The sequence below is a fragment of the Phascolarctos cinereus genome, unplaced genomic scaffold (assembly GCF_003287225.1).
Source record: "Phascolarctos cinereus isolate Bilbo 61053 unplaced genomic scaffold, phaCin_HiC Scaffold_2;HRSCAF=192, whole genome shotgun sequence".
Lineage (NCBI taxonomy): Eukaryota > Metazoa > Chordata > Mammalia > Diprotodontia > Phascolarctidae > Phascolarctos > Phascolarctos cinereus.
The window spans coordinates 96,729,376-96,756,254 of NW_027555625.1; the positions used below are offsets into that span (position 1 = coordinate 96,729,376).

At 38.2% G+C, this 26,879-nt stretch overlaps 1 protein-coding gene across 26 annotated transcripts in view; it reads right to left on the reverse strand.

The window, feature by feature from the left end:
• Positions 1–3,453: 3,453 nt before the first annotated feature.
• Positions 3,454–26,879, reverse strand: part of NRXN1 (neurexin 1) — a 1,404,735-nt gene continuing 1,381,309 nt past the window's right edge. For all 26 annotated transcript variants that reach the window (XM_020996244.2, XM_020996243.2, XM_078149514.1 and 23 more), the window contains one exon: positions 3,454–6,782. In XM_020996244.2, coding sequence (XP_020851903.1) covers positions 6,478–6,782 — 305 coding nt within the window. In that variant the 3' untranslated portion in view covers positions 3,454–6,477. The remainder of the gene's footprint in view (positions 6,783–26,879) is intronic.

The window sequence follows — 26,879 nt, forward strand, 5'->3', positions numbered from 1 at the left end:
CTTTACAAAAATCAACATATGTAGTGGCCCCTTCATGTTCCTCTTTCATTGCCCTCTCCCTCCCTCTTCTCATTTCAGATTTACACAACTAATGCACTGCTATCAACTCTTGTTTTATCCAATGGCTGCTATTGGTTGGCACTTCTACCCGGATCTGAGAACAAGCCAAGAGAGGTTATGAAATGTTTGAATTCTCTGATTTGTAAGCTACTGCAGTAAATGATTTGGTGGAGGTAAAGACAAAAAAGACTTTGTTCAATTATCTGTGGATTTCAATTCTCCTCAGTGCTCTGGTCTACCTCACCACGGATTGAAAAATAATTGAGAGTTGGCTAGTTAAGTGTTGGCAAAGTCTCTTTTGAGTAATATTCCATCAACCACTTAATGACCTCTAAAACCAATACTCTTACAGAGTCACTTGAAATGTGAATTAACTTGTATCTGTTTCTCTTACCTGAGGATTTATTTCATAACAAATATTATATATACACTTACCGCTTAAAAACTCTTACCTGAAAATCCATTTTCAAGCTATGATCCTTACCAATGTTTGTCATATGTCACGTTAAATTTTAAATGGAGTGGCGATTTTCTTCTGCAGGTATCATAGAGTTTCAAGAATCATCAAATGGCATCACTTGTAGAAATTCTCTTTAGACTTTGAGAGTGTACCCCAAGTCCTTCCTAGTAGCTTCTTTATTGACTTGTGACTGTTCAATTTTTTACTTAGCTAATGTTAATATTTTTAATTTAAGATGCAGGCTTAGAGTTCATTAACTTGCAAATTTAGGTACTGGTTATTCTTCTCCATCTTCCCTCATTATTCTTATTCCCACACCATTTTACATATGTTCTTCATCTTACAATAGCCTTCATCTTCTCATCTATTTGGTTCCAATACTTTATCCAGTTTAATGGAGGGATTTGTAATGACGACTACTGCTTAACATTCATGACCATGTCCTCATTGCATTAAATCAATTAACCTTTAGGTTTGAATAAAAATAGGGGAGGGAAAGCTAACCTTTCACAAATAAAACCATGATGGATCTCCATTAGGATGACAGTGGCCATGTAGAAGTGAGGATTGTGCATAGTTCATTAAAATATCCATCCTAAATTAAACCAGGTCAGCCTAAACCACATACTATATACCTCTATATGATGTTATGTTCCAGAAACTGAGTCATGACATATTAACAATTTTTATAAGAAAAAAACTACTTCTGAACTCTTAACTATAATATCAAAATTAATACACCATTTATCAGTGAATGGAAGTAAAGGAAGCTAGCACTGAAAGTTATGGAAGCATATTTGATTCAAGGATGATAATGCTATGAGTTGGATGTGAGGAGATTCTAACTCCACTGATACTGATGACAATGTCTTGGCTTTTTTTTGTTTGTTTGTTTAGTTGGTTGGTTGGTTGGTTTTTTTGCTTTTAAGCAATTGGGGTTAAGTGACTTGGACAGGGTCACACAGCTAGGAAATGTCAAGTGTTTGGTCTGAGATCAGATTTGAACTCAGGTCCTCCTGACTTCAGGGCTGGTGCGCTATCCACTGCGCCACCTAGCTGCCCCATGTCTTGTTGTCTTTGTAAATGACGGTGTTGCCAAAACATTAATTGGCCTTCTGGTGGTAAGGCTCTCTTAGCTAGGACTGTTTCTTGGATAGCAGATAAATAAAGCAATAGTATGTGGGGCCATATACAGTGCTTAATACAGTGGTTGGGACATAGTAGGTGCTCAGTGAATGCTTACTGAATTGGATCAATGTTTTTCCAACTCGGTAAGTTTGATGAGACCTTATATACCATTAGCATAATTCACAAGAACCCTGCGTGAAATCTATTTACCCAAATATGAACCTACCAATGACTTGCCTCTGGCAGAGACAATTGATTTTTATAGCCAGCAGTGGACAGGGCAGAATGTGGCAAGGAATAGTCTCTTTTCATAGAACCTGTATGATGATACAAGTTTAATCCTGGACCACTTCATAAACTTCTAACCTTAAGATAATTAACTGAAAAATAAGCAAGTTTCCAGAGAATAGAACAATTCCCTCTGCTCCCTCAATACTGCTATATAGGGGCCACTTAGTTGGTATTTGCCCATGGCCACTAATATTGATAGGACCCATAACTACAGAGCAGCAGTACCTATCCATGAGCACGAGAGGTGGTCATGGCAGTTCTAAAACTGATACTTCCAATACATTGTATGAGGTTTAATATCTACATCTTTGAAAATGGTTGCTTCAATGACCATCTAAATTTCTAAATTTTACAGCTTGTGTGATCATATAACAGAATGCCTTTACACAAAGTAGACATTCAATGAAGAATCGATTGATGTTGAAGATACGCAATAAGGCTAGCCCAATGCCTGGCACACAGTAGACACTTAAATACTGTTGGATTAGGTTCTGAGATAATTGTTTTTGTTGTTTTGTTTTGTTTTGTTTTTGATGATGCTTCCTATGAATAGGCTGGAATTATAGGGTGAGATCTTAGTCTGTTCATTGTGCCATGGCTTATGCCTTCTTTCTCTGGTGCCTGAGGAAATGCTTTACTGAACTATGCCATCTTGAGCATTATTTTTAAATATATGGTCTATCAATTTATTTACAATTGGCCACACATTAATTATTCCTGTCATGTCAGTCTGAAGAATTAAAGATGTATCCAAATCAATTTGGATTTTGCCCCTTTAGGAGGGAAATTTCTTTTTTCTCTTGTATCTGAAGAATATTCTTCTGAATAAGTGACTTCATTAGATTGTATTACAGATGGAACAATACATTCTTTTAATCAATATAGAAACAGAATAGATACAAATATGCATACTTTTTCATTTAAAGAGAGAAGTACAAATTTATATTTCAGAGTCTGAATAAATTGTTTCTACTGGTCCAAACTTTTTAATAGTTGTCAGTTTGCTAGTCTGAAAGAACGATAAATTATGGAGTAGTCTGCACTTAAAAACTACCACTTGGTTGACATGTGATTTCCCAAAGGGCATTCAGCTTTTGTGGGGGAAAATATTTAAAAGGTGAAAGGGGAATAGATTTGCGTGTTCATGAAACAATTAAGCTAATTTAGATAATAGAGAATTTTTCTCTTTAAGCTTGATAAAAAAAAAATTACTAGAATAAGCTTGTCTTTAAATCAAAGAAGGCCCAAGTGTTTCTGAAAGTGTAGGAGAATGCTTTTATAGAAAGCAGCCTTCCTTATAATGTTGTCAAATAGCTTTTTTAAAATTTGTGGTTTTTAATCCATAAAAAAGGAAAACTATGAGACTTTTCCCTTGCAACTATAACCTTTCATAGTCATACAACTCCAGAGAATTAGATCCCACAACCTTTACTGTTTATCTATGGGCAACTCTCATTTTCCCCTCTCTCTTTGATCTTAGTCATATACAAGTTTTAAAAAATCCAAGTCCAACATTGTATTAAGAAACATTTTATTAACAAAACAGTAAATTCCACTTGCTTAGCATTTCCAATAATGGATAAATTGGCCTTGCAACAGAAAAAAAAACCCTTAGATATCTAATCACACAAAGCACTAGAAGGATAGGGGCATCTGGCCTCTTTGATGATTTGGAGATGGCCCATCTCACACATTATTTTAGTGTTCTGTTTAAAAAAAGGCAACATATTACATAAATAGAAAAGAAGCCTCCTCAGTCAGACAAATTACAGGCTAGAGATGTAACCAAATTGATGTCAGGTAGTTTGAAATGATAAAATAATAGCAAAGGCTATATATGGAATCCTGGTACTTCTGATATGTAGACAGTTATGCTTTTTTTCCCTCTTTTTTTTTTTGTAGTGAGAAGAAAACTAAGAAATAATGTGAAATTTTATGTTTACTAACAACATCAGAAATACACCTTGCTGGATTTATTGGGGTCACATTGAATTTGTAATTTTATGGAAAGAAATTCTGGTCAAAAGTCACTGAAAAGACACCTTCTAATCAGCCCCAATTCCTGTCCCTGCTATTTGCACCACCTTACAATCATCATAGGCAATCCATTCTGATTAAATTGCAAAATAAGTTTTGAATGGGAAATATTTCAAGTTCAGGACATTCTATGGAAGAGCAACAATCTTTTTTAAACCCTCAGGCTGTAAACTACTTAGGTTAATGTTTACCTTCCTATTTCATTGGCTTTCCCTGAGTAAGGGTCAATGACAAATGTAATAATTTGGGAATTCCATTTGTTGGCAGGTTTTTAAAAGAAAAGTTAATGGATATTTCAGATTTAATTTCAAGCCTCCAACTATCAATATCTTAGGAATCATTTCCCAACCAAAAGATCTCTCCACTTATCACTTTGTTGGAAACCCTTAAAAGTGAGAGTTCATTTTCACTATTATGTATGCCAATTATACATGTTGGAAGTGTTATATGTTTGAGAGGCATACCTATGCCACTATTCAGGCTTCTTCAACCGCAAGAATAAGAAGCACACATGATACTGTGCTGCATTGTTACCCCTGTTTAAAGCTAATTTTAAAATCATGTTTCTGTTTTGTAAAACTTAAACATCCATATTTCTTCCAGGAGGCGTTCAAGTAATGCAATTGAGTCCTAATGAAGTACCTCTTTTCAGCCCAATACTAGATTTTCTTTGCATTACCATATCATAATAAATGATTTATTGCTGTGATCTTCACTGAATATGTGAAAAAAAAGCCTCGTGTATAATCTATACCATTCTAATGCTTAATATGGGTTAAACTAATAAAATGTTTATTAATGACATGAGCATAATTTTAAAAGTTATTTTTAAACAGTCTTAATGGTCAACTAATACATGATCTTTTAGGATATTTAGTAATACAGAATCCAAAGTTGTTTAAAATACTTTCTTATAGGAAAAAAGTGCCCACTTTTCAAAAATCTTTAACATGCACTTCAAGTTCAGAGAATATATATCTTTTTTTTTTTAAATTAGAAACGAAAGTTTTCAATTGCAGCAGCCAGGGTTAAGATAGAGATAAATCATTTTTGCTTCTGTTACCTGCCCCCACAATGATTCTCACCCAGGGGAACAGTCTACTACTGAAATTCTATGTGGCAGGTTTCAGATTAGTAAGGGACTACAATTTTCTCAGAATTTCCTGGGAGCAAAATTTTAATGAAGCAAACCATACCATTCAGCAACAGCACCTTGATCGGCCCATCTACCCACCCCTCCCATTTTTCACTCTGTTAGTAAATGTTGACTAATTTATGAATGTTTGGGTCTACCATCAAATTTGACTGATTCCAATGGTTAATAACAGATTTGGGAGGCATAGAATAGGGGAGAGAGGACAATTACAAGAGATATATACTATATATGTATGTATTTTGCCTTCTAATCCACATCTCTCATACAAACTACTAAACCTCATTTGCAACAGAATAGAAGCTGTACAGGTAAGAAAAAAATTAGCTGACTCTTTGTATATACATTCATACATATCCCCCTTATCACTACACTGTAAATTAAAAAAAAAGAAGAAAAAGGAAAAAAAAAAACTGTGGCAATTTATAATGGCAGCAAAAAACTAAAATGTGTTTGGTGCTCCAGATGTCATAAAACTCTCTATACCTAGCAACACTTATAACATTGAATCGACCAAAAATGGCTGAAGAGCAGAGATATAGATTGCATTGTCTATACAACAGGCTATAAAACATCACTTATCACAGTCCAGAAAGCACACATAGATGTGTTTTATATAAACATATGTAATAACATATTAAGCGTGCATGAAAATTTCCCAAATGATTGCATCTATGCCCTCTTGTTTTTTTGTTTTGTTTTAATTTTAGTGTGAAAATGTGCCTTATATTTCACATACTGGAAAATAAGGCCTCCATACTTTTTTTTTTTCCCTTACAACCAGAAAGGGGCTTTTTGAAAGTGTTCTAACACAAGTCTTCAAAAAAGCCAGCACTTCGTCTCCAATGCAAGCTCCAATCACTGCTCCTGGTGCACGAGGCAGCAAACTCTTTAAGGTTTGCATGTTGAGTCAGACCGAATGGCAGAGTCTTCTCTGGCAATAAGACTCCCTTCTCAAGAAAGCGCTAGCACTTTGGCTAAATCCAGAATCATAGGTAGCTTCTTTTTTTTTTTTTGAATTTTGTTTTGTTTTGTATTGTGCCTTGATGTGATAATACTCCTTTGCTTTATGAATGCATGGGGTCATCACTGTCTTTTAGAAATGTTCCAGCAACATAAAGACAGGCAGAGTAAATGAAAACACTGTGGATGTTAGGGAATTTATCAGCCCCTGCTTTCTGGAGAAACAAGAGCATGAGATACTCGTTTTTAAAAACAGTCTTTCCTTCCTGATTGCATTCCCTGTCTTCTTTTGTATGTGCTTCAAAAGGAAAGTAAATAAGTTTGTATTATGTCTCAGATAAAATGAAGACTATTTCTATACAAGTGTCCTTTTGGGATGTCAGGATCAGACATAATACTCTTTATCCTTGTTTTTCTTGTTTTTGTTGGAACTTTTAGCACTGTTAGGCTGTTTCTCCTTCACGACCGCCCCATTGGACTGTGCTGAGTTACTGATGTAGTTTCGACTCTCATCTACGTGGTATGAACCTTCATCTCGGTTTCTGTACTTGTACATGGCGTAAAGGAGGATGAGGATACACAGGGCCGCAGCGGCTATGATCCCAACGACCATGCCTGTTGTGCTGCTGGATTCTCGGATCACTTCTGCAGAGCCTGGGTAGTCTCTCCCACCTGCTCTGGTCGGGTTGGCTGTAGGGAAAGGGATGACAAAAAGAAAGAGGTGAGTACTGAGCTTACTGACGATCAGAGAACTACATTAACATTGAGCATCCCTTTTTGTCCTTAATGGAACAGCATTTACTGGCTTAAGGAAAGTGCAGTGCTGCTAAATGTAGCAGGCCCTGTGCCTCTTGGTCACTAAACAGCAGGAGACATGAATTGAAAACACTCAGGGAGAGATTTGCTGCCATATTTTTTCAGGTATATTAATTATATTAATGGGGTTCTAAAAGTGCATCCTCAAGTAAACTCAGTTTAGCACTAAACAAAAAAAAATCTTGATCCGTTGAATTGATGTTACAGATTCATGATGAAAATGAAAAATACAGTAATGAAAATAGTATAGCTCCTCACGGTACCAAAGAGTGACTCATTCAGACTAAAAAGTTATGGGATCCACGACCTGAGCTCATCCTTTAAAGTCTAATTCAAATGATATCTTCTCCACGAAGCCTTCACTGATCTCCCCATCGTCAACAATTTCCCCCCTTAGGCCTTATGTGACAGTTTGTTATTTCTGCCTTTCTAAAGGATTTTATATGTAATATAGCATACTTCAGCTAGGTCTATGTTTTATTTCCCGATTAGACTAAAGGCTCCATAAAGTGCTATGTTTCCAATAAATTTTTACCCCCTCCAGAACCTACTGTGGGGCAGTGTGCATATCAGATGCTTAATAAATAGTTATTGAATGAATGAATATATAACATATTCATGTATGCATTCCTTCTACAATTATTTATTAAGTACTAACTCTGCTCTGAAGACTTTTGCCTTGTCCTCCTAGTTATATTTAAGGATTATACTGGATCCTTGAATCACTGCAGAGAAGTCTGCATAAGTTTGTTTTTAAAAACTATTAGTTTCCATACCAGAGGAGGGATGCAGTATATAAAGTACTGAACAATAAGCTAATCTGTGCATTTGAGAAAGTCTAATTGCATAGATTTTAAAATGTAATTTTAGTCACTTATCTTTATGATGTGCAAAATATACGATTGCTTTCTTGACTTTAAAGTTATTTCCATTTTTTTTTAAATTACCAAGGGCAAAACTTTGGAGGAGAGCATATTCTCCACAATAAATAATGCTCCAAAAAAATTTAGGCCTAAAGTCATTTGTGAAGAGGGACAATGAAAAACAAAGGGCTGGATCAACCACCAAGGTTAGTATTACCCATGGCAAATGAGACAGCCGACTCCTAAAACATAAACATTTTCTACTAGGAATTATTCCATCTTTCATAACCTCATTGAGAAGATAGGATGTGGATTTAAGGGTGGGAGAAGAACATAAACGTTTTCTACTAGGAATTATTCCATCTTTCATAACCTCATTGAGAAGATAGGATGTGGATTTAAGGGTGGGAGAAGAATGATGGAAGGAAGAGGATGGGGAGGCATCAGTTCTTTAAATCTATATTTTAAAAAGTATTCTAGACCAATACAAATTTACCACAGACCAACTGGTTAAAAAATGATTCATATGAAACTAATAGATTGCTTATTGGGGATAAGCTGGGAACTTCCAGCATGTGAGAAACACTTAAATAAATACATTTTAGGCTTCCCCAGTTAGGAGCCAAAAGTCAGAGGATTTTTAAGTAGAGAAGGAACGTAAGAGAAAATTATCTTTTTTTTCTTCTTACAGATGAAGAAAATGAAGGCCAGAAAGGTAAAATTAGCTCCTCTTCCTTAAATAATAAGCAAGGTTGTATAATATGGTGAAAAGGGCATCTAGATGGTATAATGAAAAGAGTCTTAGGCAAAATTAGTAAGACCAGAATTCAAATCCTGCCTCAGACACATGTTAGCTGTGTGATCCTGGACAAATTATTGAACTTTTCTCAGCATCGGTGTCCTCGTCTGTAAATACAGATAAATAACAACAGCACCTGTCTCACAATGATGTGAGGATACAACGAGATAACATGCAAAGCACTTTGCAAACTTTAAAACGTTATATAAATGCTAGTTAGGACGATGACGGTGATGATGATAAGAAGCAGCAGCAGCAAAACATACTGGTTTGGGAATCAGAACTTCCAGCTTGGTTCAAGTTTCAGCTCTTGGTGCATGACTTTGCTCAAGTCATTATAAAATGAAGGGATTGACTACAACTAGACTCTGTGAGTTCTCATCTAACTCTAATATTCTATTATTTTAGCAAGTCTTATTTCCAGACCTAGAAGCCAGGTATACCTTCTTTTCTGATTGCTCTATCTCGAATTTTTTAAAATCTGCTCATTAAAAATACCTAAGGCTTTCTTCTCTCATATTCTGATAATTAGTTTTTCAGGTAGAGCGGATGGAGAGATATAATTTCTGTACTGCCTCTTGCCTCAACAATTACTCCTCATTCAACAACTCTTCCATCTTTCTACCATCTTCCAGCAGCCTCTCTCCTCTATAACATGCATACGTGCACACACATACACATATAAAACTGCACTTACAGCTAAATCAATGGAATTACACTCCCACTTTTCCCTATAAATTTCTTAAATTGTATGATTCCAAGATGATTCAATGATTTGAAAACATGTATTAAATGACTACTAAGTACAGAGTATTATGTTGGGCTTTGGGGAGACACAAAATATAAATGAGACATGATCCCTGTCCTCACAGAGTTTATAATCAAAGGTATTATTACATAGACAAAGAATTAAAATATGTAATAGTAGATAAAGAATATACTTTGAAAACTGATTTTGATGCTTTGATTATGAAATTAAATTCATGAAAGAGCTTAAAAACACTACGAACCTATTCTTCCTCAATTTCTAGTTAGTAGCTATAATTTTCCCTTTTCCCATTTTCCTATGCAACTCTCATATATCATTTCTTAGCACTGTTCACCTCCCAAGCAGACACATATAAAAGTTTGCAATTTCTTTTCCAAATAGTACAGTACATATTTCATTCTATAGCAATATGGGTGCGTTGGTTTGTTGATTTTTTTTCCACTGCAAAAATAAGCTTCCTGGGGCACATTAACTTAAAAAGCAGGAGGACCCAGTCTCTGAGCAAGAATCAGCAATGTCTCTTGGCCATCCAAAAATGAACTAAGGGAACACCCTTCTGTGTTAAAGATGTTTGTGCTTTCTTACAAAAGACAACGTAATGATGCTGAATAAAGGCTACAATTGCTTCTGTGGCCAAGGCAGGATGAGACAAAGGCTGTAATCCACTGTATTTGATTACAGGAAATTAATTTCCTCTCAAGAAAAAACACACTAGCCTGAAGAAACTCTGTCAGTGCCTGACAAATGAAAGGCTGCTCTTCTTCTTGCAAAGACATCTTTGCCAAATTCTGTCAATTAGCCTTGCTGCTAACTTTCACTAAATGACAACTCTTCCCCTTGCTCATTCCCCAGGACAGTCTTTGATGAGCACTGAAACAAGGAACTTCATATTTAAATGTTGCCTAAATTATTTTTCCACTGCTGGAATACTTTAATTTAAAGCACAATTTCAAATTTATCTCACTTAGCTGGTCTGTCAGAGGAGAAAGAGTGAGGATGGGATGGAGGTGAGGCCCTAACCCTTTCCCTGAAAGTAGACTTACAGCATTTTGATGGTATGTTTTCCTACATACGAAAGTATTAGAGACTTTATGAAATACATTTACTTTTTTAGACGTATGTTTTTGGCAATGGAATAGCTTATCCAAAATCTGGCTTAGTTATTGTCTGCTCAAATTTTTTCTGATCTATTTTCTTAATAGACCTCTGTATTCAAAGAGAGAGGTAGAGGAGAAGAAAAGAAAGAGAGAAAGAAAAGCTAGCAACAATTTGCATTTCATTTTGAAAAGACCAAAAAATACCTTAAAATCAGTTAAATACCTGATAGGACCAGGAAGAATACTTTCATCACAGACTAAATGTGACTTTATGCTATACAGGCAAGTAAAAGTATCCCTCAGCAAACTATATATCTGAAGCATTTAAATAATGTTAATTTGATAATTTTATTTTTAGAAGACCAAAAAAAAGGGACAGACAACAATTTTTAAAGCATTTTTCTCCTTGAGTTTCTTGTCTCAATTGAAATTAAATGTTTAATGACTAGTCCAAGAGTTAAATATCCAAGAAATATTTAATTGTTGATAATCCCTGACTAATTCATGAAGTCACTTTCTGTTTATTCTTCAATCTGAAAGTCTAAATGCTAGTTTGCTTAATCAATGTTTTAATCAAGGATCAGAAGTGTTTTAATATGAAAGTGGTGAGTGAGCTGGCTCTGATGTGATATAACAAGGGCCCAGTGGCCCAGCAGCCCCGACTTGGGACTCACATGGAGTAGCTTCAATCTGGGATCAGCCATACCAAATCATATCTCTTTTGTCTTATTTTTCCTCACTTAGATTTGCCCGTGGGAAATCTCGGGATATGTTTCAAATATAGCTCATGTTTAGGTCTCCACAGATGAGGATAAAAGGGTCCTCAGCTCTATAAAAGCAACCAAGCTAACAATCCAATTCTGGACACTTTTTATTTCACCGTATGGAAAATGCAGAAAACACAAAAATGATTCACAATGGTTCATAGACAATCAATACATTTTTCCCCCCTCTGATGAGTCTTACCTCCATACCTTCCTGTTTCCTCATCCCAGGGTATACACAATTCCCCAGAATCATAGGCCCACTTTGTGGTTTGAACTTTCTTCAAAAGAAAAACAAACTTGGGATTATAAGAGGGGAAACTTTTCCATCTCACCTTCAATGTCCCAACAATTCACAGTAATGGTGGAGAGAAAAGCCTAAACATCTTGTTTCCCTACCTCATGGTTTAGGAAATTGTTGCTCTTCTTCCACATGGTCACTTGCATGATTTTCCTCTCCCCAAGAGTCTGGCAACTGTATGAAAACTCCCCTTTTGCTCTCTAGAAGGTTGGGTCCCCAGTTTGCAATCCTGGTATTATTAAAGGGGAAATTTGGAAACTGGCACTGCCCTAGACTTTCCCCCTCTCTAGGACAGGGGTCAGCAAACTACAGCCCAAAGACCAAATCCTGCCCCATTCCTGTTTTGGTACAGCCTGTGAGCTAAGAATGGTTTTTATATTTTCAAATACAATAAAACATAATTTTAAGATGTAAAAAACACTAAAACATTTTTAGTTGGAGGCATACAAAAACAGGCTGCAGGTAGGAGTTTGACTGACCCCTCCCCTATAAGGCTAGATCCTAAAAAGTTTATACTTATGGTTAATACAGAGGCAGCCTGTGGCTAGCTCTGTTCAGGAATTCCTCCACTTCCTCTCGGGATTCAGGAACTCCAACAATTCAGCCATGTGGATCTCTCCTGGGGCCACTTGGTTGAAAGTATACCTCTACGATGTCTCTGTAAAGTTGGGTCCAGGCCTGGAGATTCCAGGAATTCTTCTCTCAGGCAGAATGGATCAGAATACATGCAACTCCAACTGACCCTGCCCCAAAGACCACTCTGGAGGTCAGAGACTTGGTATGTGCTGTTTGAACTTGTATATGTGCTTGGTATGAAGTATTTTCCTCTCTGCTTTGGATAAGTAATACAACACCAGGGAAACTGAGATGGATGCAATGATAGAGATTCAGCAAGACCTGGGTTTTTGAGTTCTGCCTCTGACATATACTGGTTGTGTGACCCTGGGCACTCTTAACCTTTCAGCACATGAGGAACTCTGTAGCACTATAACAGAACAGTTGCCTGTCAACATTGCCAGAGGGAGTTTGCTCACCTGGAGTTCTCTATTCTAATAAAATCACAGTTTCAGACACCTCCCCCCCCCAAAGAAAAAGAAACCTCTATTGTAATTGATAGAAAGTTCTATGTATGCTAATTTGAAACATATTAAGTAGGACAAAATAGATTAAAGAACATTATTTATTTCCTCAATTCAGAACCAGAACACATTCCACCCACATTAAAAGTTGTTTCCTTCCTCCCTGGTTTATATGGAGGAGCCACAAATAATCACTTCAGCCGGTGGGAACACAGATTTGGGCCTGGAGTGAAGTCTGAAGAGCCTCTATCACTTTGTGAAGAGGCATAATAAGATGGCTTGATTCAAAGATGCTACATGCTGGTCCAAAACCACTCAACAAGATTGGTAGTAAATCACTAAATCAGTCTCTATTTTCTTGATCAGTGGCAATCATACTCATTGTGGAATCTAAAGTCAATTTTTTTTTTATGGTATAGAAGAGGGCTTCTTAAACTTTTTCCATTCATGACTTCTTTTCAGGGTTCCGTTGTGTGGGCTGAGGGTATGTGCAGTGCAAAGTGCGCATGCTTTGTGTTCAGAACCAAGGTTGCAGTGAAGATACACGATGAAGCATGGCCAAGCACTGCCAGAAATACCTCGATTCATTACACGTTTGATTTTTAATTAACTTTTGGTCATTACATATTTAGAAACCTTTTACCGCTGCCAGTTTTTTCACAACCCCACATGAGGTTGTGACCCCGAGTTTAAGAAGTGCTTATATAGAACACTGAAGAGTAGATTTCTTTTAGTGCCCTATAATCAATCCCTGGGCATAGTTCATTCTGCCAAACCAAGTTATTATTCAATAAACATTCAATTCAATAAATGTTTAAGCACAATGCCTGGCACTATGTATTGGAAATATGAAGCCAGAAGAGAAGGGTCATGGCCAAGGCCCAGAGTCTAGGCCAGCACTAGGCATCCATGATTTCTGACCACTATGAAAAAGACAAAGATAAGCAGGTCTTGTTCAAGTCTAGGGGCCCACCTGAGTCAGTGCTGTGAACCCTTTTAAGTTAGAAAGGAAGTAGCCAAATTCAAGCCCTAAACAGTGCTCCTGGTGAGTAAACAAAAAATCATCAGTATAAATTCGACTTTTATTTCAATATTCAAGGATCTGTGATATCGTTAGTGTGTATAATCCCTCCTGTTAGGTGGACTGCAACTCAGGAGTAATGTAGGTAGCCTACAAATGCTCCCAAGATGCAGAAATTCATGATTCTGCAGGCAACCATCTGAGAAACCTCTCCAGTGAGTGAGGAATATGGATGCACTACTTGATGGGGATGGCTAAATCTGTATGTATCCAGAATGACATGGAACACTGTGGCAAGCCAGAGGGCGAACACAGAGGCCTTCACTTCTATGAAGCATCTCAACTACCAACTCCATGGTAGCTCCTCACATTTTGGGAGAATCCTTTGGTTTGAGCCTCTGGTCCAGATTGCTTCTTTCCCTCCTCATAACCTTTAGCGTGGGGATGGAGAGTGGGGAGAATTCTTCACCTTTATGAGAGGTGTCATGGATCCCTTTGGTAGGTGAAGCCTATGGGCACCTGCTCTGGATAATGCTTTAAAAATGTATAAATTAAACTACATAAGACCACAAAGGAAACAAACTATACTGAAATCAACATGTAACTTTCCCCCTGAAAGTTGTCAGACCCCTTGAAATCTATCCGCAGATGTTTTAGAGGTCCCTGGACTCCAGGTTAACAACCCCAGCTTTTAGTATGGAAGATAACATGATGGTCATGAATTGATCCACTTCCCTTCTGCCTTGAGTGCCCACCTTGCTGTTGCCCTTCCTTCTCCCACACTCATTACCCTCTCTCACTTTGGCCCAAAGCTTTCCCTAATTGCTGGCACCTACTGGCCTTGATTTCCTGGAGCTTGACACTAAGCGAGTCCTCAGACAGCAGATACGGTCCATCAACAGGCCTATTACTAGAAGCCTGGCCAGTCTGGCAGAACCAGCGGGGCTTGTGGTCTGCTAGAACAGTTAGCAGATAAACAGTATCTTCTTCAGGCCACAGCAAAGCACTTAGCTTCTGATCGAAAAATAGGAAATTAATTTTGCAAATCATTCCCCAATCACTAGTGCCTTACCATTTTCAAAAATAAGTATTTAATATAAAGACAAATGCAGCCAACTCCTACTCATTCCTTACCAAGGGAAACAGGGCTTACTTGAAAAACCGAAATTCACACGTAATCCGTATTGAACATTAATAATAAAAATAGCAGCTAGGATTTATACAGTGCTTTAATAATTGCAAAGCACTTTACACATTTTTATCTCACTTTATCCTCACAACATCCCTGGGAGGTAAGTCTTATTATTATCTCCATTTTACAAATGAGGAAACCGAAGCAGGCATAGGTTAAGTGACTTGCCCATGAGCACACTGCTATTAAGTGTCTGAAGCCAGCGGATTAAGTCACCAGGCTCCAGTCCAGTGCTCTATCCACTGTGGCACCTGGCTGCCTCTAATTTAATTTAATAATTTCAACTCTCCCTTCATTCCTCACATTCCACTTTTCTGGAAGACTGAAGGCTGAGGAGGCAGAAAGGTGGGGTCACTGACCCTCAGAGAAATGGGCTGAATCTCAGTTGAATAGCTCTCCCTTTTCCTGGCCCACCTATGGTGGAAAAATTAATGAATAGCAACGTGGCTAAAATTTTAAATAGCCGAAATCTCTCCCCACACCTCAGCAGGCTTTAGTTAGTTTTGCACAGAGTTCTTGATACCTAGTCTAAAACCAGCCACTTTCTAGCTGTGTGGTCTTAGGGAAATTACTTGATCTCTCTGTTTTCAGCATCCTAATCTGCAAAATAAATCCCATTAATAACACCTCACACTCATCTAATTGCTTCATACTTTACTGTGCACTTTCTGTACAACCACATGAGATAACATGAATATTAACATTTCTGTTTTACAGAAGAGAAAATTGTTTCTTTATCTTTAAAATGAGGCTAATCATAAATTGCAGAGCTAGGTCTCAAATCCAGGTCCTCTGATTTCATGTCGATTCTCTTTTACTATACCATGGTGCCTTTTCAGCCTGAAAATTCTATGAGTATATAAACGAATACATTTTTGTGGAGATGAATAAAATAAGAAATAGAAGCAAGGCAGTAGAAAATCCATAAATAAGCCATTAGATCCTAAGAATTCAAAAGTTGACTATATTTATACTTGATAATAGCCTCATTATGTGCAAACTGAATAGTCTTACGTTTATAGGTTTTATTGGCAGAAGGAACCTTAGATACCATATAGTCTAATCCTATAATTTTATGGTGAAATCTGCTTAGGAAGATCACCTAGACATGAAATAATAACTGGGATTCTTGAAAGCTAGTTTTTGAATATAGATAATTGTCTAAATAAGTTTTATTACACTAGGAGAAATGCTAAGCTCTTTCTCCTCAAGTCACTCTTTCAGAAGCTGAATGCTTTGGCCTCTGGTCCTTAGCACTCATCTTACCACATCTTCCTCCATGATTCTCAATAACTACAGCATTCACCTTGATGGTCCCTTCCAACACTTTGGTTTCACAGCCTCCTGACCTTCCTAACTCCAATGATCTTTGATATAGCATGGACAGTTCCAGCCCCTACAGCCACAGGTGGGAGGCATCTTCAGATCTACTCAGTTAGAATGACAGATGAATATCCAGGAATACAGCTCCCAATCCTAAAGGAATTCTAACAAGAGCTGGGTGGAGCTTTATCTGATTACCCTAAGCTTCTGCATTTATAAAAGCTTCCAGGCTCCATTTATCTGTCTCCACAGCCCTCTAACATCTGCAGGGTATCTGAAAGAAGTCAGATGCCTACACCAAGTTGGTTTCCTGGGAATCTGATACCCCATAGATAATATAGATAGACAAAAAAAAATTCAGAAAAAAATGTCTTTTTAAATTGTTAGGTTCACTAAGTTGGTTTGGGTATTATCTAGCATGGTTCAAAGCCTCAAAGATTTGTTGCTAGCCAGATTGACATATAAGGAAGGCAGGAATTGAGAAAAAAGAATTCAGATTTGGAGTGATACTTAGAAACAGGTTTACCTGGATTTTTTGTGTTTCCCTTCCTCTTCCATTAATTTGCATGGAAAAATTATATAATTCAGGGATGATGGTGATGCATCATCTATGGGCATCAGGCACATTCTCAAGTGCCTCTGAGAATCAAGACACCTCAAACTCATATTTCTTACCCCCTTCAAAAATGGGTTTGAAGGCACAAGGTTCCCGTAAGGAGTAAAGGGTAATTATGAGGAAGTTTTCATCTAAAATCAGATAGATGTTGTCACTGATGAGCAAGAACACAAGGTTCAAAGACAGATAAAATGCCTGCCTAACCTCTTTGTTCCAAAGTGCTCCCATTCTCCCACTTCCCCACCCCACTTCTACTCTCCACCAAGACTCTCCTTTTGGAGAGAACAGCCACGAAACACTTAAGACTTTGGGAATGGACTAATTCCTTTCCCTTGGAGAAACGGAAGCTGAGATTTTTCTTATCCTAATATTAGGTCTGGGAATAATCTTATTCCCTCATGGAAAGAGTTAAACCGTAAGCCTCTGGAATCCAGACTAAAAGACAGATGACAGAGCCCATTCTTCCTAGTATAGGAAAAAGATCAGATCTCATCAGAGGACTCCTCACAGGCTGGAAGCAGATTAAAAACCCCATAACCAAGAGTCCATCAGACCAAAGTTTAAAAGAGACCATATGACCAATACAGATGTCATGTAAGATCAGTGGGTGAAACAAGACAACCAGTAGGCACAAGATGAAATAGCCAGAAGACACTGGCAGCTCTATAGTGCTAGAGGCATGAGTATCCCTCAACACATTTGCCCTAGCCACACGTGTCCCTTAAATGTATTCTCCACCACACACAAACCTCTGTGTGTGCCCCTTCATGGGTGTGCCCTGGCCACATATCTTCCCTATATGTGTTCACCTCCACATATGTTCTACTCTTTCCACTATGGGTTTGTATACTTTTGGGAGAATGTGCCCCAAGTTTATGGGGCATATGTTCTATTGCTTCTTTTACCACTCTGCTATTTCATTTAAAAAATATGGATTTGTATCCTCTGGACGATTAACAAAAGTTAACAGATTGGGGCAGGGAATGGCTGGTGGGCTATGCAGAATGGATGTGAACCCATATCCTTAAACCTGGAGGTTTTCAGGGGCCTTATATATGAGGGGGAGCATAATCTAGGAGCTACATTGAGCACCTCACATGTTGCAAACAAATCAAGTCATTGGATAAATTTAGAGTGTGGCTTTGTCTCTCTTCCTTGAACCCCTCAAACCTGACTGACATCTTCATCTTATTTTTACATCAGCTACCCATAAACATTGCCACACCATAGGTCTTTTCATCATTGGAAATTCCTGTACTTTCAAAATTTCTAACTTTTAAATTCCTCTCTTTGACCACAACTTCTTACATTTCTATCTCTTCCATACCCTCATCCTATTGAACCTGCTTGGAACTCGGATGATAACCCTCAATCTTGTAACAAACATGAAATGCTTACTCTGTGCAGAACAGTAAGTTTTGGGAGAGTAAGATGGGAATAATACCCTAACTTCTTCCTCCATGCAAGGTAGACAAGTGTTTCTTTAAAAGATATTGAAATCATCCTTAAGACTTGGTTGGTTCAGGGGATTAAAGGTTCAGGTTGTTGATATTCCTGATTCCATGATTACAAAATGGCCATGAGGACCTTCTGCTGTTCTCTGTTGCTTAACTACATATTGGGCTACTTCGGCAACAGAGTTTTGTTCAACTGAATCAAGTCAACATATTCTCAATGTCCATCCTTGTTGAATATTTTTCCCTTACTATGACTAAGGACATCTCTTTTTGTTACCCTTTGGATGACTGATAAGTGTCCCATTTTGTTCCATTGCTGAACGAGGGAATGGCCTAAATAAGGCCCTGCCCAACCCAGGGAGCTATAAAGTTTAGATAGCATATGGCTTCTATTCTCATAGAGTTTACAGCCTAATCAAAAGATATACACACACACACAACTACGATAAACAATATTATATGATAAGTTACATTAGAGAAGTGCATAATAATAATAATGACATGAGATAAATAACAATTACTTTAGGGAAGTGCAGAACAAAGTGCTATATGAGATTAAAGGGGGAAGTTCATTACCAACAAGGGAAATCTGAGAAGCCTTCAAGTAAGGGGTGGCATATAGGTCAGGTAAGAATTCATCAGGTAAATAGGAGTAGATAAGTCCAAGGGAACAGATGATTATTCTTGTCCTAGGGGACAGATGATTGAAGGTATGTTTGAAGAAAAAGAGATTAGCTCAATTGGTCTCAAGTATAGTGCTTTCTCAAAAAACAGCTCGTTCCACTTTTGTGTGGCCAAAAGACCCCCCATTTCTTGTCCCAGGCTTGCCACTAGCTAGCCATATAACCTTGGGTGTCAGATTCTTCATCTATAGATAAGGGGATTGAACTAGATGACCTCTAACATCCCTTCTCATTTCTAAACAATGATTGTTAAGTCCACAACCATACCCTTCAGTCTCTACAAATCGCTGAGGTTTCTGCTTCACTAAGATCAAGGTCAAATAAACTATGAACTCCCTCATCACCTTCTCTTGACATTTCTGCATTTCTCTATATTTTCACCAACCTTTGCCAGTTCTCTGAAGATGATCTGCATGACACCAGGAAAAAGTGAGACAAACAAACCATGACTCCCTTACAGCATAAAGGATGGTGTTGCTAGACAAGCGCTTAAGAATTCAAACTGTTGACTCGCCAGGCCCATTCTTTGTTTTGTTTTGCTTCATCTAGTTCATAATTAGCTGCTGTGACCTACCCTCGGAGTATATCAGTACAGATTTTAGAGGTGGATGGAATGTTACAAATCATTGCATTTGCTCCCTTTACTTTACAGAAGAGGAAACTGAGGACCAGAGAAGTCAAATGACCTGCCTAACGTCATAGGCTACAAGTATGAGAGCTGAGATTGAAACTCAGGTCCTCTAACTCCAAAATCCAGTGCTAATTCCACTCTCCCACATCCTCTTCTGCTAATTAATGGAGACTGTTATCTTAATTATGCAATTCTTTGCCTGTCCTTTCCTGGCAACAAGCCAGATGGTATGTTATGAGCCTTCCCTTTCTTGTTTCCTTCCTATCTCAGAGGAAGAAGAGTCTCCTTTCCAAAATCTAAGGCTAACTCTTCCCTGTTAAAGAATCACCATCACCATGGTCTAATAGAAAGAACAATGACTGACATAAGGACACATTTTAATTCCTATTTGTACAGTTTTAGAGCTGTGTGATCTCACTTAACACATCTCTAAATCTCCACATACTTCAGGATAATACCTGTATGACCAACCGCACCTTTGCAAGGATCAAATGCATTAGCATGTGGATGGTGACTGTGTATGCTATTTCCCCAGGCCCTGCCCCTGTCTGAATTCCACAGCAGTGGCTGGCGTCTTTTGGCAGACGGGCATAACTGCCACGCCAAACTGCAACACAGCCGACATGGGACTGATTGGCCAGAGGCTGGTCATGGCTCCTGTTATGAAAACAGAGTCAAAATCAGGTTGAGCAAGGCCCTAGTGGGAGACGAAGCTGTAAGGGGAGGAGGGCAGGTGGGCCTACCTCCATAGCATGGAGGTATGAGTTTGGCAAAGAGTTCTCTAAATTTACTACACCCAACATTCTGGAAGTGCTTGCATGTATTTGTGTCTGGTCCCACACCTATGCATGGCTGCTTCCCTCCTCCAGCTTCCTCTGAATTCACCTCATTTGGATAACTCCCATCACTCTCACCTATAGCTCTCCATGGCAACGCCTGTCTCTAAGTGGTGGCAGATACTGTGAAGTTCAATATAAGTGTGAACTATTATTATTCCTTGTTTCTTCAATCCCACCCCTCCCACTTCTTCCTGTTTCTTGCTCAATTATCCCTTTCTTTCACTTACATCTTCAATCTTTCTCCTACTGGCTCCTTCCCCTCTGTTGAGAAACATGTTAAGTCTCTATTTCTACAAATATCTTCCAAGACCCTGCTACTCCCTCATTTGTCTGTTTCCCCTTCCCTTCACTGCCACACTTATTTTTTAAGTAAAATTTATACTTGCTACTTTTCCTTCCTCATTACCTGCTCACATCTCAATTCTCTGCAATCTGGTTTCTATTTCCCAGCTTTCTACCAAAACTACTCTGTTGTTATTGTTCAGTTTTTTCCTACTTTTCATGTCCCCATTTGGGGTTTTCTTGGCAAAGCTACTGGAGTGGTTTGCTATTTTCTTCTCCAGCTCATTTTACAAATAAGAAAATGGAGGCAAACAGGGTTAAGTGACTTGCCCAGGGTCACACAGCTAGCAAGTGCCTGAGGTCGAGATCTGAACTCAGATCTTCTTGACTCCAGGCCTAGCACTCTCCACTGTGCCACCTAAACTGCTCTGCCCCCACTCCTCACAAATCTTTCTTAGTTATTACATCCAATAACATTTGGTTGATCCTTATTTTCATGGAACTTTTTGTTACTTTTAACAGTGACCAAGATATCCATTTCTTTATTTTTCATGAGTTGCATACTCAATTCTTCTAGCTCTCTGGCCATGTCTTTCTGCCAAGCTGATTCATCTCCTACCCCTTACACCAATCTCCAATGCTCAGAAAAATCACAAAAGCCCCGGTTGGAAAAAAACCTCTCAGGGGAGCTCTTTGTGCTGCTTCTCCTGTGCACCGGCATCTCTAGCAGCATTTCTGCTCCCAAGGTAGCTCATTCCCTTTCGTATAGTTCTAATTATTAGGAAGTTTTCCTCAAACCCAAGCCTGAATTTATTTCTTTTTGCAAACTCAGTCCTTGTTCCTAGTTCCATGCTCTCTTGAAACAAGAACATGTCTAGTCTCAATCTAGATCATTCAAATAGTTGAAGACAACTATCACATCTCCCCTGAGTCTTCTCTGCTCAACTGATCTTTATCACAAGGACACAAACTTGAGGCTTTTCACAATGCTGGTCAACTATCATGTTGAAATGGAAAGAGTGTTGGATTAGATGTCGAAGACCTGGTTTTAAGACCCAACTCTGCTCTTTGTAACCTTGGACATGTTATTTAACTTCTCTGGGCCTCAGTTTCCTCATCTGTAAAAAGGAAGGCTTTAGACTAGATGGCCTCTAAACTTCCTTCCATTTTTTGTAGGTTCATTAATTTCTAAATTAATTTCTAAAATGAGGCATCTAGAACTGAATACATCACATCACATATGACCTAACCAACCAGGGCTGAATACAGTGAAACTCCCTCACTGACTAGTTATATACCAGTCACCTTGCTGTGCGGACCAGGAACCATAACTGGGAAGATTTAACTCTTTTCAACCCTCAAACTTTTGCTCTGGGACTCTGTTACCCTAATTGGTGAGTGCCTCATATGGCCATTATATCTAGATGTGTCTTCAGACATACTTCAGACTTTCCTTTTACTGCTAGGCCATCTCCTCACCATGTTCTGCTGCCCTGCCCTGTCCCCTTATTTCCAGTTCTTGGACCATGATTAAATCAATACTGCCAGTGCTAATGGAAAGGGTGGGTACATCTATTTCCCCTATTGCTCCACTCTCTATCCATGTTACTTTCCACCCAAAATACCCCTTCTTCTCCATGACTCCCGTATGTATAGTGTTCTTATATTAGAACATAGGCCCCTTGAGGGAAGGAACAGTCTTTGCTTTTATAATTATACTCCACAGTGCTTAGTACAATGCTCGGTGTATTGTGGTTAATAAACACTTTTTCATTCATTCTTTCATTCCTTCTTCCCTTATTCCAGGATATTATGCCTGTCTTTAGATATCCTAAGATTCCATTAGCTTTCTTGGCTGCCACATCAAGAACGTCAGCAGCTTTCTTAAAACATATATGTGTGTGTATATATGTATATGTATATATGACAAAATTGTGTCTATATACCTCCCCCATCTTACAATATAAAGTTGATGTTTTTGAACTTAAGTTTTATCCCTATTAAATGTTATCTGATTATATTGCCTCAATTTTCTAAGCTACCAAGAACTTTTTAGGTCTTACCTCTATCATCCCAGTGTATAAGGTATCCCTCCCTGCTTTGTACCATCTGCAAATCTGATAAGCATTCATGTATGCCTTTATCCAAGTTATTGATAATACAAATATTAAACAGTACATGGTCAAGCACAGATTCATGGAACATTCCACAAGAAATCTTCCAAGCTGATATCAGATTATTAATGACTACTCTTAATGTCCAGCCAGTCTGTCAACTACAAATACACCAGACTGAACTATTGGCTAGTGTGTATTCCTACATCTTTTCCAAATTAATAGCACAGCAGAGTTTATCAAAAGCTTTGCTAAAATCGAGGTATCTACAGCATTTCCCTGATCCCCCATTTTAGTAACCTAATCAAACAAATAAATAAGGATGCTCTGTCCTTAATGAAGCCCTTTGTCATCAACATGTCTTTTTCCAGATAGTCATAATATCTTATTGCCATTCCTTAAGATTCTATTTGTAGCCAGTTGCTCTTTTTATATTAAAGGTACTGCCCATTCTCCCAATAACCCACATGCAAAACCCCATGATATCTGATTCCTTCTTTTTCCTAATCCCTCATAGCCAGTCAGTTAAAAAGCAGTCCTCCCATTTCTTTCTCTTTGATCTTTCTCCTATCTGTCCTCTCCTATTCAACTCTCATTATAGTGTATTTGGTCTATTATTATAGCCTTCTATCTTGTTCCCCTGTTTTCAATTCCCCCACTTTCTTTATGCCACTGCCAGCTTAATCCTCCTAAAGCAAAGCTCTGATCATATCACTCCCCTTCTCAAAATTATTCAAGGGCTTCCCATTGACTACTGGATAAAGTTCTTAGTCTAACATGAAATTCTTTCCATGACCTGGCCCCAACCTACTTTTCTAGCTCTTTCTTATATTATATGTCTTTTTTTTTAATATTTTCTGCCCAATTACAAGTAAAAACAATTTTTAACATTTTTTTTAGAATCCCAATTCTATTCCTCCCTCTTTCCCTCCCCCCCCTTGAGATGGTAAGCAATCCGATATACATTATATGCATTACACAACTTATGCATTCCCTCAATCAAATCCAAAGTATTTAAATGCCAGCCATGTGCCAGACACTGTCCTTGTGCCAGCTAAACTGAAACTCCTGCTGTCTACCTACTATACCTCTCACTTTCTTGGCTCTTTGACTTTCTCCATGATGCTCCCTCTACCTGGAATGCCTTTACTTCAACTCTGCTCCACTTGTGCCTCCAGGCCCATATGAATTGTCATGTTCTCCACGAACCTTCCCAGATCCTATTCTCTGCTCTGTCCCAACCCTCTCTGGTTAGCTACAATACCTCCTCTGAGTTAACAGAATATGTTGTATGCCCCTCTTTTTTAGTTTCTCAACATTCTACATGGTATTAGTTACTTTTCTATACATCCTACCTGCCCTCTTACACTGAGATCAAGAGTTTTGTTGAATTGAATAAATGGAATACTGAGTCAAGTTCATATTTTTTTTAAAAGAAACACTGGACTCTCAATTAAGAGCCTTTATGCCAAAACAATAAAAATAGTGCTTGAAATCCAATGTCCTATGACATTCTAGTAGGGTATGGAAGGGGGAAATTATTTGATATTTCAAAGAATGGCCCTTCTGGCGGTCTTATGCATTTTACCCAATGCTTTCTTAGTCACTCAGCCTAATACTTTTACCAAAACTCTTTTGTATACTTGGATGGGATCTTCCTTCACTGTCATCTTCATATATTTGTGTCATTTCCAAAAGCAGCAGTTGAGGGCCAGATTATAGCTCCCAGGCAACTTTCACTGCTGATTTTATTTCTTCTGCATTCCTTTTAGTGAATAGGTATGGCATTTGAACATGACCCTGTCACACTACAGGTAAACTACAGTTTCAGTATAGATTAGGGGCAAAGAGAATTTAGGCTTTCAGGCTTGAAGGAGTTGTTAAAAGATTACCAATCTGAAAAATAAAACAGTAAAAGATGAAACAGATCAAATACAAAATATTTGAGTCTGTGCTTCAGAGGGAAGTTCAGGAGATGATACAAAGGACTATAAAATGCATAATAGTCAACATATATCATTCTATTAACAGGAATTGCCACATCTCTGGTCTTGCAATGATCCATTCTCAAAAGTATTGGCAAGATGTGTTTATTGAATTTTTTCTCATTAAGACTCTTTGACCAGTCTTTCTGGTTTTATCATAGACTATACTAAAAGTAATCGATTTTAAATTCCGTTTTCACCCCATCTAGGAAAAAAAGATAAAAACTTTGTATAAAATGATCATATTAGTCCAGAGTTCTATACTGTGTCATAATGGATTGGAAAGTTATTATAATTCTAGTCAGCTCTTGAAAATAGTCTCAGATTTAAAAGGGAAGATTTGACTGTTTCCACTGTCCAGTTTTCATTAATGCTGTGAAAAGAAAATTGGAATTTTAGGTTCCTGTGGTGTTTGTGAATTGAAATTAATCCAGTTTCTTCCTCCACCCCAGCTCCACGAAGAATATACTTTTTTCATATCTATATTTCAACACAAACCATACCAGAAGAAAAGATGAGCAAATCACTCACAAGAATGAATGCTTAAATGATGCCATTTGTAATGAAGCAGAGAGGCAATTATATATATAACATGCACTAATTTTCACTTGCTGCATGGTTATTTTGAGAAGTGATAGACACCGCATGTCTCAAATCACTCATCTACTCCCTCCTTGCTGACCCTATCCACACCCTAATGCACCTTTCTTCTTCCAGTTTACTCCTACAGTTCAGATAAAAGGCCAGATGAAGGATATGCCTGACATATCTCAGCCCTCCCCCTGGCAAGCTGGTGATTCAAGAAAAACAACACAGAACATTGGGATTTTAAGAGCTTTTTGCATCCTGCCTGACTGCTGGGGTCAACTTTGACCATCACTCCCCACACACACACTTTAAGAGTGGCAAGAAACGTCAGAGTGCCACAGCCAATGTGAGTGGGAGAATCATCAACCTCAACACAGATTTGCAAATCATTCATCTGAATGTAACTTGAAAGTAGGTAAAAGAAGCAGTTTAAAAAAAGTCCTAGAGTTTTATTAGCTAATGTGGCCATGTCCAACCCAAACTAACACCACTCAGAACAGGGGACAGAACTAGCATGTTCCTCTGAGGGTGCAGAGGCCCAGAAAGCCAGGCAAGCTCTCCTGAGTCTCCTGAGGAAGGCACAGAAGGTTGATCTAAGTCTGATCTCTAACATGCCAGTCTGGGGAGGGCACAGGAACATGGCTCACAACCTTGTGCCGTATCACTCCTGTGCCTCTTAAAATCTCATGAAGTTAGTTTGGAAATCATGATAATAAGGCTAAATCTACACATATATTTTGTTTTAGCCAGTTTATTCTTACAAGCCCATGCCACGTTCATTCTTACCTACATATATCATCTTGGTATCCCTCTCACCTAGAATGTTACCCTTTTCCTCCCAGGGTCACACAGCTAATATGTTTGGGATACAGAATTTGAACCCAACTCTGCCTGACTCCAAAGTTGGCTTACTATCCACTATACCATTCTCATGCCCTCATCTTTGTCTATCCAAACAATTTCTATTATTGAAAAGTCCATCCAAACTCCACCTCTCTAATGACTAACAATCTGTAAAGCAATTTTCTTAAACTCAGGATTAAACATCACACACACACACACACACACACACACACACACACACATACACGTACCCACTCTTCTATTCAGTAAACTTCAGTGTTCTCTGTTACCTTCAGGATCAAATATCAAATCATTTGTTTAGCTTTTAAAGTTCTTCATAACCAGATCCCTTCCTACCTTTCCATCTTCTTACACCTCACTCTCTTCCACATAGTCTATATTCCAATGATATGAGCCTCCTTGCTGTCCCTCATACAACTCTGTTCCCCTCACAACTCTATGCATTTCCGCTGGCTGTCCTCATGCTTGGAATTTTCTCCTTCCTCTTCTCAGCTTGTCAGCTACCCTGGATTTCTCTGTGTCTCAGTTAAAATCCTACCTTCTGGGGCAGCTAGGTGGCACAGTGGATAGAGCACTGTCTCTAGATTCAGGAGGACCTGAGTTCAAATCTGAATTTAGACATATAACACTTACTAGCTATGTGACCCTGGGCAGTCACTTAACCCCATTGCCTAGCCACCCCCCAAAAAAAAAATCCTACCTTT